Below are 13,233 nucleotides of genomic sequence, written 5' to 3'. Positions count from 1 at the left end.
CAGCACCGCATCGGTGAAGTTGGTGTTATCTCCATTTAACAAATGAAGAAACAGCTGTGAAGTAACTTGTCAATGCCTCAGAGTGCCACATTAACTGAGCCAGCCTGTGACATAAGCCTCATGGTCATGTCTGTTTTGTAGCTGTTGGTGAGGCCAGGTTTGGCCTGACACAGATTCATTTGCAAGAGAAATGGTAGTCACACCTGGTTTGGTTTTGGGAAGGGTGAGTTTCTCTGGTCCTGTTCTTTGGTCCTTTTCTGTTTGGTGGTACCACTTCATGGCAATGATTACCAGGAACCTATCCTGACTTTTATGAAAGGCTGCCAGGATGTAGCAGGCCACGTGTAAATTGGTTTTAGACTGTGTATCTGAGCAGAATCTAGCACCATTGGTGGTAGATCTTTTGAAACAAAGCTGATGACAGTGTATTTCTCAGATATGCCTGAAAGATCCCCTAAAAATAGGCTTGTGGAGCAGCGGTAGGCCATTATATTCTGGTCCGTTGTCATGTTTGCTTGATGTTTTCACTTGGTCATGACAAAATAAAATGTTTGTCAGTGATGTTATTCCTCCCCTTCTACTGAGCCACAAGATGACTGTATGTCATTTGAGGCTGAAGGGGCATTTTTTCACTTTCTTTCAAGCATCTTTCTCAATAAGGCTCTTACATGGCCTTATCTTCTATCCATCTGAAAGCAACTTCATTTATCACTGCATCTGGTCCTTAGCAGTTAAAATATAGATTGGGCAATACAAATGCATGTTTCATTGGACTTTTGTTTTTCACTTTAAACCATGCCTATCATAAGTTTATGTCTAACAAATTAATAAATGGCTATTTCTGTGGTGTCCTTTTTAAAAACTCTCTTTAATTGGAAAAGCCTCACATTTTTTTCCAAGTGAAGTGCAGATGCCTCCAAGCTAATTGCCAATAGATTTGATTCATCTAGTTTTAAGACCTGTTGAGAAATACTGGAGAGATTCCAGGAGTTTAGTTACCACACTTTGAAAGCAACTGGCCCCTTTTTAGAGATTGAACATGCATAAGTGCAGATGTCATGACAATGATGAACATATTGCTAAATGTTATGTAGATCTGTCATAAACACTATGAGTACTGTTTGGGGGGGGTTGTATATTTGAGTACACAATTGATTAAGTGCTGAGTGGATCAGGTGGTTAAATTTAGAGTTCTGACAAGAACTGTCTTACTGAACTCAGTAATACTACATATTCCATTTAAAACTACATGACTACTACGTTGTCTTGTGTATGCACTGAAGAACAGGTAACATTTGTAAATGATAAGAAAGAAATGAAAGTTATGTCTTACTGAATCAAAAGTACATAAACACTGCCCAGAACTGAAATGAAAACTAAATGCCTATCTGTTGATTTGTTCTGAATCATAAGACACTCTGGAATGCAATCTGAAAAGTTGTTTTCTCTCCATATACAGTCTTTTTTTTCTTCACTCCTCCAAATTTTGAGTTTATAAAAAGGCTAAGGCTAAAAAAACCCCAAACCCAAGCCAATACAGTTTTGAGGACAAATCTGGAAGAGAGATTTAACATTTTAAATCAGTCTTGAGGATTTTAAGATGAAAACCTGAGGTTTTCTTAATTTTTCTGAAATTGAAATTGTCTCCAAGTTATACATTAGTAGAAAAGACCTTCTTGTTTTGGCAAGATGCCTTCAATCATTTCTTGCATTTTCATCTTTAATGTACATGATGCCCTTGTACGGGTTAAGAAATACTGTAGATCCGTTTTTTTCCCTTTCTGCAATTTAATTAAAGACAAATACCCTTACTTATCCTGTATCAACTGCTGCACAGTGGCTATCAGCAATATCTGTATATTTGACAGGAAAATAGGCCAGTGCTTTCCGTTCCTTTCTTCTTCCTAGCCATCCCTCCGTGTTTCTTAATAAAACTACCTGTTCAGTTTTGTCAAATTACATATGTGGTTTCTTTTTATGCTTTTGCATCCAAACCAATGAGGCTGCATTTAGGGAGCTGAAGAGCTGCATGCAGATGGGAGATGAGCAAGGTAATGGAACATATCAAGGTACTTGAAAAAGCAGTATGTAGGAATGACTGAGGTCCATCTTTTGTCTCTGGTATGGAGATTATCTGAAAATGGCTTTGAACAGAAACATAAGATTTCACAGTGAGAGGGATATCTAGTGCCTTTGTCACATCATTACCTAGCAACATAATACTGAAATTATACTTTGAACTCATTCTTATGTTAAAATGCAGAACTGTTACGGTCCCTTTGCAGATTAGATACATTGCCAAACAGTATTGGTCAGTGCATTAAAAATCCCCTCTGTACAATGTACTTTGGGGGAAAAAAAGTTGAAGTTAGAGCAGCGTGTAGAAGTGTTGAAATGAAAAATCCATGAATAGCCTGAACAGAATTTTGTATTCCTGGGGCTCGCAGCTGACCGTAGAAAACACTTCTGAAGATTAGAGGAAGTGTTTATTACTGAAGAAGGAATTTTTTATGTTATTAGTTTGTGCATTCCTGGATTGGGCTTTTCGGTGCTTTTTTAAAGATTCTTCCCTCATGTTACAACATACACTTTCAACAAAGCCTTAGCTCCAGGAGGGGAGTGTGTACTTGGGACATATGTAAATATTTGGCTAAATCGTAATCTTTCTTATGAGTCCTGCAAGATAAAAAAGAAATGCATTTATGTTGCATGATAATTTGATCCAGGTACTTTACAGGCCTTAACTTACTTGTGAGTAGCATTTTGTGAAGTAGGTAAATTGATACTGACCTTATTTTATTAAATAGAGGAAGGTGATGGCCTGAAAGACAAAAGCAGCATAAGAGGAAAAAAATTCTTGCCCCAAAATGCTTAGACAGCAAATTATTTGAAAAAGGTGTCATTATACTTTATGAATCTCAGGCAGAGAAAAATTACTTGTAGTACTCTTTCCACTGAAGTTGACAGTAGTCCAGCAGGAGCAAAACATGCTTGGCAAAGTTAGTTCAGCACCAAAGCCTTCTGTTAGGTGTACTGAGTTTTACTGGTGGAATTACATTATCACATTTGAATTGATCCCTCTTGCTTGATTGCATCAGGATTTTGTTGTGTATCCCAGAACTCTCATATGTACATGGTATAGTTGCTCAGTGGGGAAAATCTGAGTAAACTGAATGTAACTGATTAGGGTACGCTTGCAGGTATGGAAGTTAAAATTCCTTGTGTTGGTGTCTACCATTTATTTGAGGGGTGAACGTAACGGAGCCAAACATCCAACTTCATCTGTAGTCAGTAGGATTCAAACCTGTTCAGCAAGACCTCAGCAGATTTTTAGTCTGTTGCCTCAACCACTCTGCCTTGACTATGTGATGCATTCGTGGAAACCTCACTGTGCTGGTAGGAGGAGGGTCACTGCGGATGACTTGCTCTGGCCATGGAGGGTAAGACGATGGGGTGACTGTCACTGTAAGCCACAGGTCCTGTGGTGTGGCCTCTCCAGCTGCTGACTGCTCTCACCGCGCTGCAGGAAATTGGTGGGCGAGTGTAGCCCAAGGGTGTTGAGGCCTGGTGATTTCTTGGATGTCAAGATTAAGATCCTTTCAAGGAACTCTAATACCACAGAAGGCTGAGTATCTTGATCTTACCTTTGCTTTGTAGAGCAATTAAGTAGCATATGTAGTGCGTGCAGTTTTCCTAACTGAGATACTGCTGATTTTTTTAGACAAAATGCACAAAGTCTTACCATTTTATGTCTGTATAATGTATTCTCCATAGTGTGGGAGGACATACTGCTGAGAAGGTCAGTCATGACTTATTATATAGACATTGAATCCTCTTTTCATCACATTTGCAGCTTGTACATCTTTTCAGATACTTCTATTTGCCACTTTTCAAGTAAGTAGCTAAATTAGTAGCTGATCTGTAGTTGATAGTAAAACCCCTCTAAAACCAGTCTGTTAAAGTGAAGGCATATTTTAAAATTTTAGTGATTTTCCACTGTGTCTTCTTTGCTCCTAACTTGTGAAAGAGGGAGCAAGAAGTTCACATATTCATTCATGTACAGACTTGGGTAAAAAGCGTAATCCTTCGGTGGTACATGTTAAATGCTTCCTTCGAGTTTCCCAGCACCTTTGAGTCCTTCCATCAGCTTCCTGATTTGCACCCGCAGCAACTTCTCCAAATGCAGAAAATCAAGGCAAAAGATATAATAACTATAAAAACTATTTAACAGGGAGGTTTTCTCTGAAACGTTTGAAGATCCATGGCACTGCACAGCCCTATTATAAAATCTGTCCCAAGTCACCCTCTGAAAGCACAGCACCCTCTAAAAATATCACAAAAGGCTCCAGTTGCTCACCTATCTTCGCCTATAACCAGGCAGTGAGCTAGAAGAGAAGGAGAGTCCAGATGCATTAGCAATCCTCAGAAACCTCTGCTCTCCTGGCTTGGTACCCCTAATGATTTAGATACTGCATATTGAAACTGATTGCAAAATCCATACTGTGGATCGAAGCGCCTTAAGAGCTTCATGCCCATCCTTGCACGGAAGGGTAATTGTCAGTGCTCTGAGCTTCTGTCCTGGAAATCTAAATTAAGAACAAGCCTCTGGGATGCTGCTAGGCCTGCAGTAACTTCTCAGGCTTTGTCCTCCCTCTGTAACCAGCTGACCTGAGCTGCCCCCAGAATACAAATCCACTGTACCATGCTGTCAAAACAAATTACTAACTATCAGGCAGCACCACAGAGGAGACAGAAGCCAGGATCTTAGCGAAAGTAAAAGGTTGCTCTCCCATGCTTGCTGAGGAATTAAGGCAAACTAAATGCTTTGGTGGGAGGGAAGCATTCCCCCTTCCCCAAATGCTTCCCTGACAGTTCATCCAGAAAGTAATCAGGTCTCCCATGAGGAGAGGGAGTGAGATGTAAGGAGGCTCTGCTGGAGCATCACCCAGGGATCAAAGAAGTGCACCCAACACACTGCAGCGCATGCTGGCTTTGGGGAAGGGGCTCAGAGGGCAGAATTTTCTGTTTGCATCGTTGCTGGTAGAGGCTGGGTGCAGGCACGAACCAGGGAGGAAATTTGTGCAGGGAGTGAGCACTTGATAACCCCGTTTCGCTTGTGATACGGGCTGAAGCATGTGGGTAATGCCAGGTGCTTAATGAATGTGGGGCTGCAGGAACAGGTCACCCACAGTCCTCATCTGTATCAGTAATGGCACTGGGAGTCACCCTGGGCTCTGGGGACACTTTTTTTGGCTTTCCCTGTGTCACGTGCTGCCACTGCCCAGACCGTGGTGGCAGCAGATGTGGGCAGGACCCCGGCAGCTCTGGTGTCTCTGGGGTACCGGCTCCCAGGCACCACCGTGGTTACGTACCTGCTTCTGCTCACTGCTCTGTGGAGGAGCTGCATGTACTAGTGGGGTGATTGGATCCGGTGGTTAAACTGACTTTTTACAAGCACTGTGCCTAGATGCCTTTGGGAGAGGTGGGCGAGGAGATGGGACAAGGCACTGATACTGCTGTTTGAATAATAAAAGAATAGTTCCTGGTTAAGTCTGGCTGATATTCCCCAAGAAGCTAATATTGCCTTCAGTTACTGACATGATTTCTTTTTTGCTCTTCACCTGTGAGCATTTCCCTCACCTCCCACATACTGCTTGCACCATCAATTCCTTACAGGCTGCTCTACTGCTTTCCTATAGGGGTGTGTGCTGGATCTGAATCCATTAGTGCTTAATGAGCTAGATATTTAAAGCTACCATTTAGGTTGTACCCCTACATTCTTCTAAATGAATACACTTCAAATATTTGCAAATCAAAAGTGAGCTCATTTAAAATGACACTAAGTTAAGCTGATTCTACTTGCTTGAACTAATATCTCTGTATAGTTCCTCAGAATTAACCAAAACATGTGGATGTGGACGTTTCAGTAGAGAGACAGACAGAATAATAAGGAAACCTCATTTCCATTTGTAAAAGTCCTAATTATCCTGACATTTCAGAGGGTACCAGTTTTCCAATAAAAATACAAATGAGGAAATTTCTTTTCAGAGCACAACATGCAAGGCCTTCTCAGAACAGTCCAAACTAACACCGACTTGAATGTTAAATGCCTGTAAATACTGGAAGAACAGTTTTTGAAGAGTCTTGGGGCTTTAACCCGAGGTGATGCTCTGAAAGGCTGTGATTTCCCCATAACCCACCTAGTAGCTTTTGAACCCAGTGCTGTTCCAGAAGTTGGCAGAGACAGAGGTTTCAAAGACCTTATGCTTTGACTTGTTTCTTGAAAACTGATGGGGCAATAAGGGAAGAAGCCAGCAGTACTGAGGAGGAGAGGTTTATCACGTGGGCGTGAAATACAAATCTGGAGGGAACAAAGCTGCATTAGTCCTGCTGCTTGTAAAATATGTTGGTTTTAATTTACAATAAACTATGCAAGTTGATACCAAAATCTGCCAGAAAGCCATGTTTTGTTACTTTGTTAACAGTGATTTGCAATTTACTGTATGCTTTGTCATTATTTTGAGGAGACTTGGTTGCTTTGTTTGATTTAGAAATGAGCTCACTGACTTAACCTGTGCAGTTTGGAGATACAATTCAAGCACAGTTCTTTGGGCCATTGCACCAGTTTTATGCCATGATTTTATTGAAGACTCTATAATATGTGTTAAAAAGACAAGCTGAGTATATTTGGAACTGGCATGCCAAATAAAATGTGGGGAGAACAGAGGGCTTTTTTTCCTTGGAGGAGGGAGGCCTGGCATTTTTGTGTAATGAACCAATTTGGAAACATTCAGGAGGTGGTCTTCATGCTGGAAATGGACTTTGAACTCCTGCTTAATAGACTAGAGGCTGGTGATAAATCATGGTAAACCATGGAAATTGCCTGATCTGGGGAGGGGGAAGAACTGGTAGCTCTACATCTTCTAGGGCTGATTATAACCTCCTATCCAGGTTATAAACCCTCTTCCCCTTTTATGCAGCTGAGAACAGTAGTCTCTTTCTTGTAAATGAAGTCTCCTACAATGGAGACTGCTGGCTGAGAGTCTGAATTAAGAACACAGAAGGAAAGACAAAAGAGCGAAGCCTGTTTAATTAGGATGAAAGATACTCCCCCCTCCTAAATCTTCCAATCCCAGTTTAGCAGAGCATAAGGGTTGTTAGTGCTGAAAGGTCTGACTTGCTGACTTGGGTAAACGCAATGCTTGGCAGATGAAGTCATGCATAATTAATTGGTCTTTGTTGCATTCTTTCCAATGTAATGACTTGTAGCATTCATGCTTGTAATAATTGATGTTTTCTGTGTGCTGGAGCTTCAGGACAGCCAATTAAGGCAGTGGAGGTGGTAGCTGTGCAGCATCTCTAGCATCTGTGTGTTACCAACATGTGGGCTATAACTTTTTTTTTTCTTTTCTTTACTTGTTTCTAGTGCCTAAAACAGTACATGCAGCTGGCAATTCAAGAAGGCTGTGGTTCTCCTATCACATGTCCAGACATGGTATGCTTGAACCATGGGACCCTACAAGAAGCAGAGGTATCAAGACTTTTTCTTTCTCTTTTTTTTAACATAACCCCCCCCCCCAACTTCTTTATCTACATAATAAATATGATCATACACTTTTTCCTCCCTTTAATTACCTTTAATGAGCTTTTGGCAAGAAGCCTGACTGACAAGAGGAACTAGAAACAAACAGATGTTTTTCAAGGGTTTTGCTCATTTTTCCCTCCCTCTGTGCCTTCAGGAAAGGCTTACTTGGCATCCAGACAACCTCTGAATTTCCCATGCAGGTGACTTAACCAGAGTACCCTGTATCCCAGAATTGCTAAGCCTCCATTAGCACTATCAGTTAAATCAGGTTTGATTTGACTGCAAACACTGAAATTCTTGTGCCTCTCTTAACTCAAGGACTCAAACTGGCGGTACACAAGGCCAGAATTTCCTCGTGTATGTTTATATTGGGCTGCAGCAACCAATTTGCAGTCCAATATAAACACACAGGACTCTGTATAGTTATATGGAAAGAAAGGTATCTGCACAGCACTGGGTGGAAGTAGGTCTTAAGAGATGCAAAAAGTGTCTTCATTCCCAAGGCAGGTATGGGAGAGATTGAGAGCTCAGAAGCTAAATGAGGTTTAGGCAGAGCTGTTTGCACATCTGGCACGTGCACAATCTCCCACAGTAACTGGAGGGTTCAGTTTGAAAGTTGGAGGAGGAGAAACTGGAGCTAAGATGTGTGCCTCAGACCTTCTTGCACCGCTGGGGACAACGGGGTTCAAGGGGGCTGTAGATGGCCCCTACCACACTGCCTGGTGGCCTCCCAGCAATGCTTAAGCAGCCTCCTGCCTGACATAGAGCTGGTGTAGAGTTTCTGAATTGGGCTTAGCTCCAAACCCATGACACAGGGAAGAGCTGTTGGCAGTGTGGCTGGAACCCTCATACGTGCCAGCTGTTCTGTGCATCTAGAAGGCCATGGAAAACTGTGGGCAAATGTGATGTTGCCCTGCAGCTGTTCTTGCTTGCTTGCTTTGTGAGCCAGGTAGGTCCCTGCTGGGCCTGAGAACACAAGCAGGAAAAAAAACAAACCAGGAAAAAAAGGTGGCTAAGGGATTTTGTCTGGTTTTGTGCATTCCCTCTGCATTTGTTTGCAGGGATAAAATCAAGGAGAATCAGATCTCCATCCCTGAACTGAAGAAAAGCAGTTTATCTTCTGGTTTCCCTTGAGCCCTATGAATACAGATGACAACTGTGGTAGAAGTATATAATCCTATTCAAATGCAATCAGTGGCAGTGCAATTCCCAATACCACGAATGCCTTTTTCTCCAGAAAAAATCAGGATCTCCTCTCCAGTATACATTTGAAATGCCGTGCTTAGCTGAATCAGGGCCTGGGAGTTGCAGTTATGTTTGTTACAGCATGCAAGCATCTGGTGGAGCTTTTCTTTGGCTGAATCCAGCTACTGTGGAAAGTAGCCAGCTGTTTCCCTTCCTCCTTTCTTCTGCATAGATACAGAGAGGGTGAAGCAATGTCCCTCCCACTCATCGCACCAGATTGAAGGCAACTAGCCTTTACTGAAAATGAATTTTTTAAGGAAAACTAACAAATGGTAGGAAGAATTCTGCTCTGTTAAGCTAGGTTTATGATGCTATAGGAATTAGAGAGATGTATTTCCCCTTAGTAAAGCACAATGACACTCCAGGGCATGTATTAATGGACCATTAGCTTAATCCTTGGGTGTTTTTTGGGCTGAAGGCAGAATGACTAAACAGCCCAAATGTGCATTAGTGTCCCGTGGATGAATGAATGTTCTGATGCTCCGTTTTGGTGATGCACTTGAAACACCTTCTGCTTGAAAAGCAAACAGGCCGCCAACCTTGTTAAAATGAACTGCTCATATATTTTACCAAATACCTATTTCTTTAAGGAAGACTGCCCCCCCCCCAAACCCCCAGGAACAATAATCTGTTAATAATCTGAAAGATTAGTATGTAAACTACAGATTATGTATGAGCACTCTGTATTCTTTTTTCTTCACTATAAAGGTGTTCCATGTGAAAATGTGACCTTTAAAAGCTATTATTTAAAAACCAGAACTTTATTCAGATGGTAGAGAATGTGCTTAAATATGGCTATTGTTTGGCCTAGAAGTACTATTTAGAATTACAGTTTATTCATTACACACTCTGAAACTCCTGGTGTAAAAGTACGAGCCTTCTCACCTCTGGAGGGCTGGATGTTTGGTATCTGGCAGGAAAAGGTTCCTCACCAGGACAGTGCCATGAGGAATGACGTGTTGCCGGTGCTGGGGGGAAATTGGTCTTTTTTCACTCCCATGTTAGCATCAGGGTTTTGAAAAAGTGTATTTTTCATGTCATGTCCATTTCAGACTCTGCTGTGACTGACATTTACCAGGTACCATTACAGTTTGTAGAAAAAATAGGAGTTCAAACTGTCTTTGTGATGGACATGGTGTTAAATTGATTCCTATACTTTGGACTAAATTGTGTCTAATTATGTTAGCTACTGCGGTTGTTTTGTTTGCTTTTTAAATGCCTTTTGCCCTAGCCCGCTCAAAGAAGATAAGGTGAACTTAGGCATAATTTGAAGTGAAGGAAAGCCTTTTCATTGACTTCAGTGCATTTTGGATTGGGCTCTCTTCAATAAGGAAACTGAACAATTAATAATAAAGCTTATAAGCAATTTATAACACCTTATAGCTATGAAAGTTCCTCTACTTCCCTCTCTCAAGGTCCTTATTCAAGGTGTGTAACATTTCTTCACTGCTTTCCGCTGACGTGTTTGTCTTCATTGTGAATTAAATCTGTTGTATCTTCTCGGTAAAATTCTTCAAAGTTTATCTAGTTTGGTACTAAATTATGAGAGCCTTTTCACAGCTCTTGCCTTGATTCTGAGACACGTGCTTCTTGTGTTGCTTTCGGGGGGTGGAGGGAGCGAAAAACTCTGGTTAACATTTTAAACAGGGAATAGAATTTCTTCTTGTATGGCTCATGAAGAAATGAGCAAGTGGGAATAGCAGGAATGTGTCTCTCTAAAACAGTTGAATGTTTCATTAGTGTTTGTGGAGTAAACTGCTTATTCATAGAGTATAGGAGATGTTTGGACTTAAGGCTTTACTTTTGGTCTTTGTGTCTCTCTGGACCTCAGAAGAAAATGTTCCAGGTTTTTGTTCTTAAAAAACTTAAAATGAAAACTCATTTGAACTAGAAAATTGTACTTTTCAGTACTTTGAAAATATGTTTTCAGAAACCCCTCTGTTTGCATTTGGTTTTTGTTTTTTTTTTTTTTACTTTAACAAAACCTAGTTGAAACTGGTACGTTTCCCAGCATTTTTTTTGTTTTGACAAATAGTGCATTCAAACAGAAGGAATTGTTCCACTGGAGTGCTTGAAGTCAAGTGCAATCCTAGGTCCTATCTTGACCTGGTACATCAAGATAGCAGTTGCTTGTAGTATAGCTGGTTTTAAGTAGAAATAAATGGGTGTTAGTGGTGGGAAGGCAATGGTTTTAGCTACAGACTTTCAAATAGCTGGTTACACAAAGAAAAGGGAAGTTTAAAGGCAATCTCATTAAACAAGATGTTTGTCTTTTCAAGCTCTAATAGTACAATAAACAAAGATGATTTGGATTCCTTCCTGGAAACAGAAGGTAGGAGGAACATCTTATGTTAACGCAGTTGTCTTCAACCATGCAGACTTCTTCTGTCTCGAATATTCCTGTCTCTCTTGGGAATTTGCTCCATTGATTTAATTGGATAAGTTAATATACCTAATCTAAATAAGGGGTAATTTATCATGGTTTGAAATGGTTTTACATGGTGCAAATCCAGTCACCAGTGTAAGCTATGAATCAGGGTAAGTCTCAACTGCATACAGGGATTTCTAATGCAATACACACTTGGATAATGTCTAGGGGATTGTGCTTTGCTATTTCTGATTCCTGTATTGTTTTGAAGCTTGTAACACTGATGCCAATGATCCATGTATACATAATCCGATTTGGATTAAAACCATGCAGCAGGCACTAAAGAAGATACTGATTTGGGCTCTCCTTTTGCCTCTTAAGTTTGACAAGGAGAATCACCCCTTTGCATGCAGTGTAGATGGTGCTTATTGTCTCTCTGTCTGTGTAAATCCATGATCTACACCGATGCTAACTTGACAGAGGGTTGTCAGTGCTTCATAAAGCGATGCTGAAATGGGACAGTGACCCAGATCTTAGAATTCTTAACGGTGTTATATTCCATACATAGCTGAACAAAAATACCATTGGGAGTCAGTTTAAAATACCAGTTTTATTTTTAATTTGAAAATTGGTTTACATTTTGCTAGGGGCAATTGAAATGGTAAAATGAGGAGGAAGGTGAGAAAATGTTGCAGGCCGACCTAGCTTTTTCAGGGTCAATATTAAAATTTTTGTTCTTCTTATTTACTCATTTTTTAATAAGTCCAAGGGGAGCAAATGAGAGAGTCTTAATTTTGTTTTTATTTGTCACTAAATAAGAGAAGAGCTCCTTAATGGAGAAAATGAATAATTTAGTATTTCATGATGACTCTAGTGAGCATGGTAGCTGATGAAGAAAGGTGTGGGTGTAATTTCTAAAAATAAAGAGATTGAACTCCCATATCCCTTTCAAAAGCAAGCCACAGCCCAAGTTAAAACTATTTTGCACTCCTTGCAAAACTAGACAGTGCCTCTGTGAGTGGGACTTTTGCAGAGGTGGGCAATGCAACCCTTTGCAAGCGGCTGTTGCTGCTGCCAGTACAGGATCTGCCCTTGTTGCATATCTGCTAAAGCGAGAAAGGGAGAAGCACTTGTCCTGGTGAACTGCCCTCCCTCAGCATTATCGAGGTTTGATTCATACGGGTGTGAAAGGAAGTAAGATCTATTCAGTTTTCTTGATTGCCTCTTTGCATGTCCCTTGAAAGCCTGAGAATAGGTGGAGTAGTGATTTTCCCTTTCCACTGTGGTAGCCAGTGTTTAAAAACAGGGGAGTTGTTCTTCCTTGGCTCCTGGTTGCTGCACTGCCCAGGTTACAAGGAACAGGCTGCCCCTGTGTAAACTGAACCCAATTACTTCAAGCCCTTTCATTTTTCTTCCTTTGCTCTTTTGTCTCACATAGTAACAGCACCCCCAGTTATCATATCACGTTGGGCGATCTTTTTGTACACTTGGCAAGGGTCCAGCTGGAGCCTTTTGTGGTAGGGAACCTTCAAAATTTTGCTTTTTTCCATAGATGTTTTTACTTCAAGTGAAAGCTGCTGTTCTTAACGAGAGCTCTTATGTGTTCTTGTGCTCTATAACAAGATTATTTTAGCTGCAGACGTTGCTTACAGGGTATAGAAAACCAGAAAACTTAGTTCGTCTCCCAGCAGCCTGATACATCAACAATAAATGTCTTTTCAGGAGAGGAGAGTCCTTGCCTCTCATTTTCTTCATAGGTTTTTATTGTAACCTTAACCCAGTCTTAAAAAAAAAAACCTACAACCCCGAAACTTGTCCTGTAGCATTTCTTGCTGCATTGAATAATTTCACAGCCTAGAATAAGAAACGTCTGCTTTCTGACGTGCTCATGGTCTTTCTCTTTTGGCCCTTTGCCATCTGCCAGGTTGCCGGTTTGCTTCCTCCCTAGGTCTCCATCCTCTGCCCGGCCCGGGGGTGTGTGCGGGTGTGCAGCAGAGGAATGTTTGGGATGGACTCCTGGGTGGGGATGGAGAAG

At 41.1% G+C, this 13,233-nt stretch overlaps 1 protein-coding gene across 1 annotated transcript in view; it reads left to right on the top strand.

Moving 5' to 3' along the window:
* Positions 1–13,233, top strand: part of RNF144B (ring finger protein 144B) — a 48,545-nt gene that overhangs the window by 22,981 nt on the left and 12,331 nt on the right. Inside the window, exon 3 of the mRNA XM_010573160.1 lies at positions 7,427–7,531. Coding sequence (XP_010571462.1) covers positions 7,427–7,531 — 105 coding nt within the window. The remainder of the gene's footprint in view (positions 1–7,426; positions 7,532–13,233) is intronic.

This window comes from Haliaeetus leucocephalus, unplaced genomic scaffold, assembly GCF_000737465.1.
Source record: "Haliaeetus leucocephalus isolate CR32 unplaced genomic scaffold, Haliaeetus_leucocephalus-4.0 Scaffold373, whole genome shotgun sequence".
Lineage (NCBI taxonomy): Eukaryota > Metazoa > Chordata > Aves > Accipitriformes > Accipitridae > Haliaeetus > Haliaeetus leucocephalus.
This window is presented reverse-complemented; position numbering and strand designations above follow the sequence as displayed.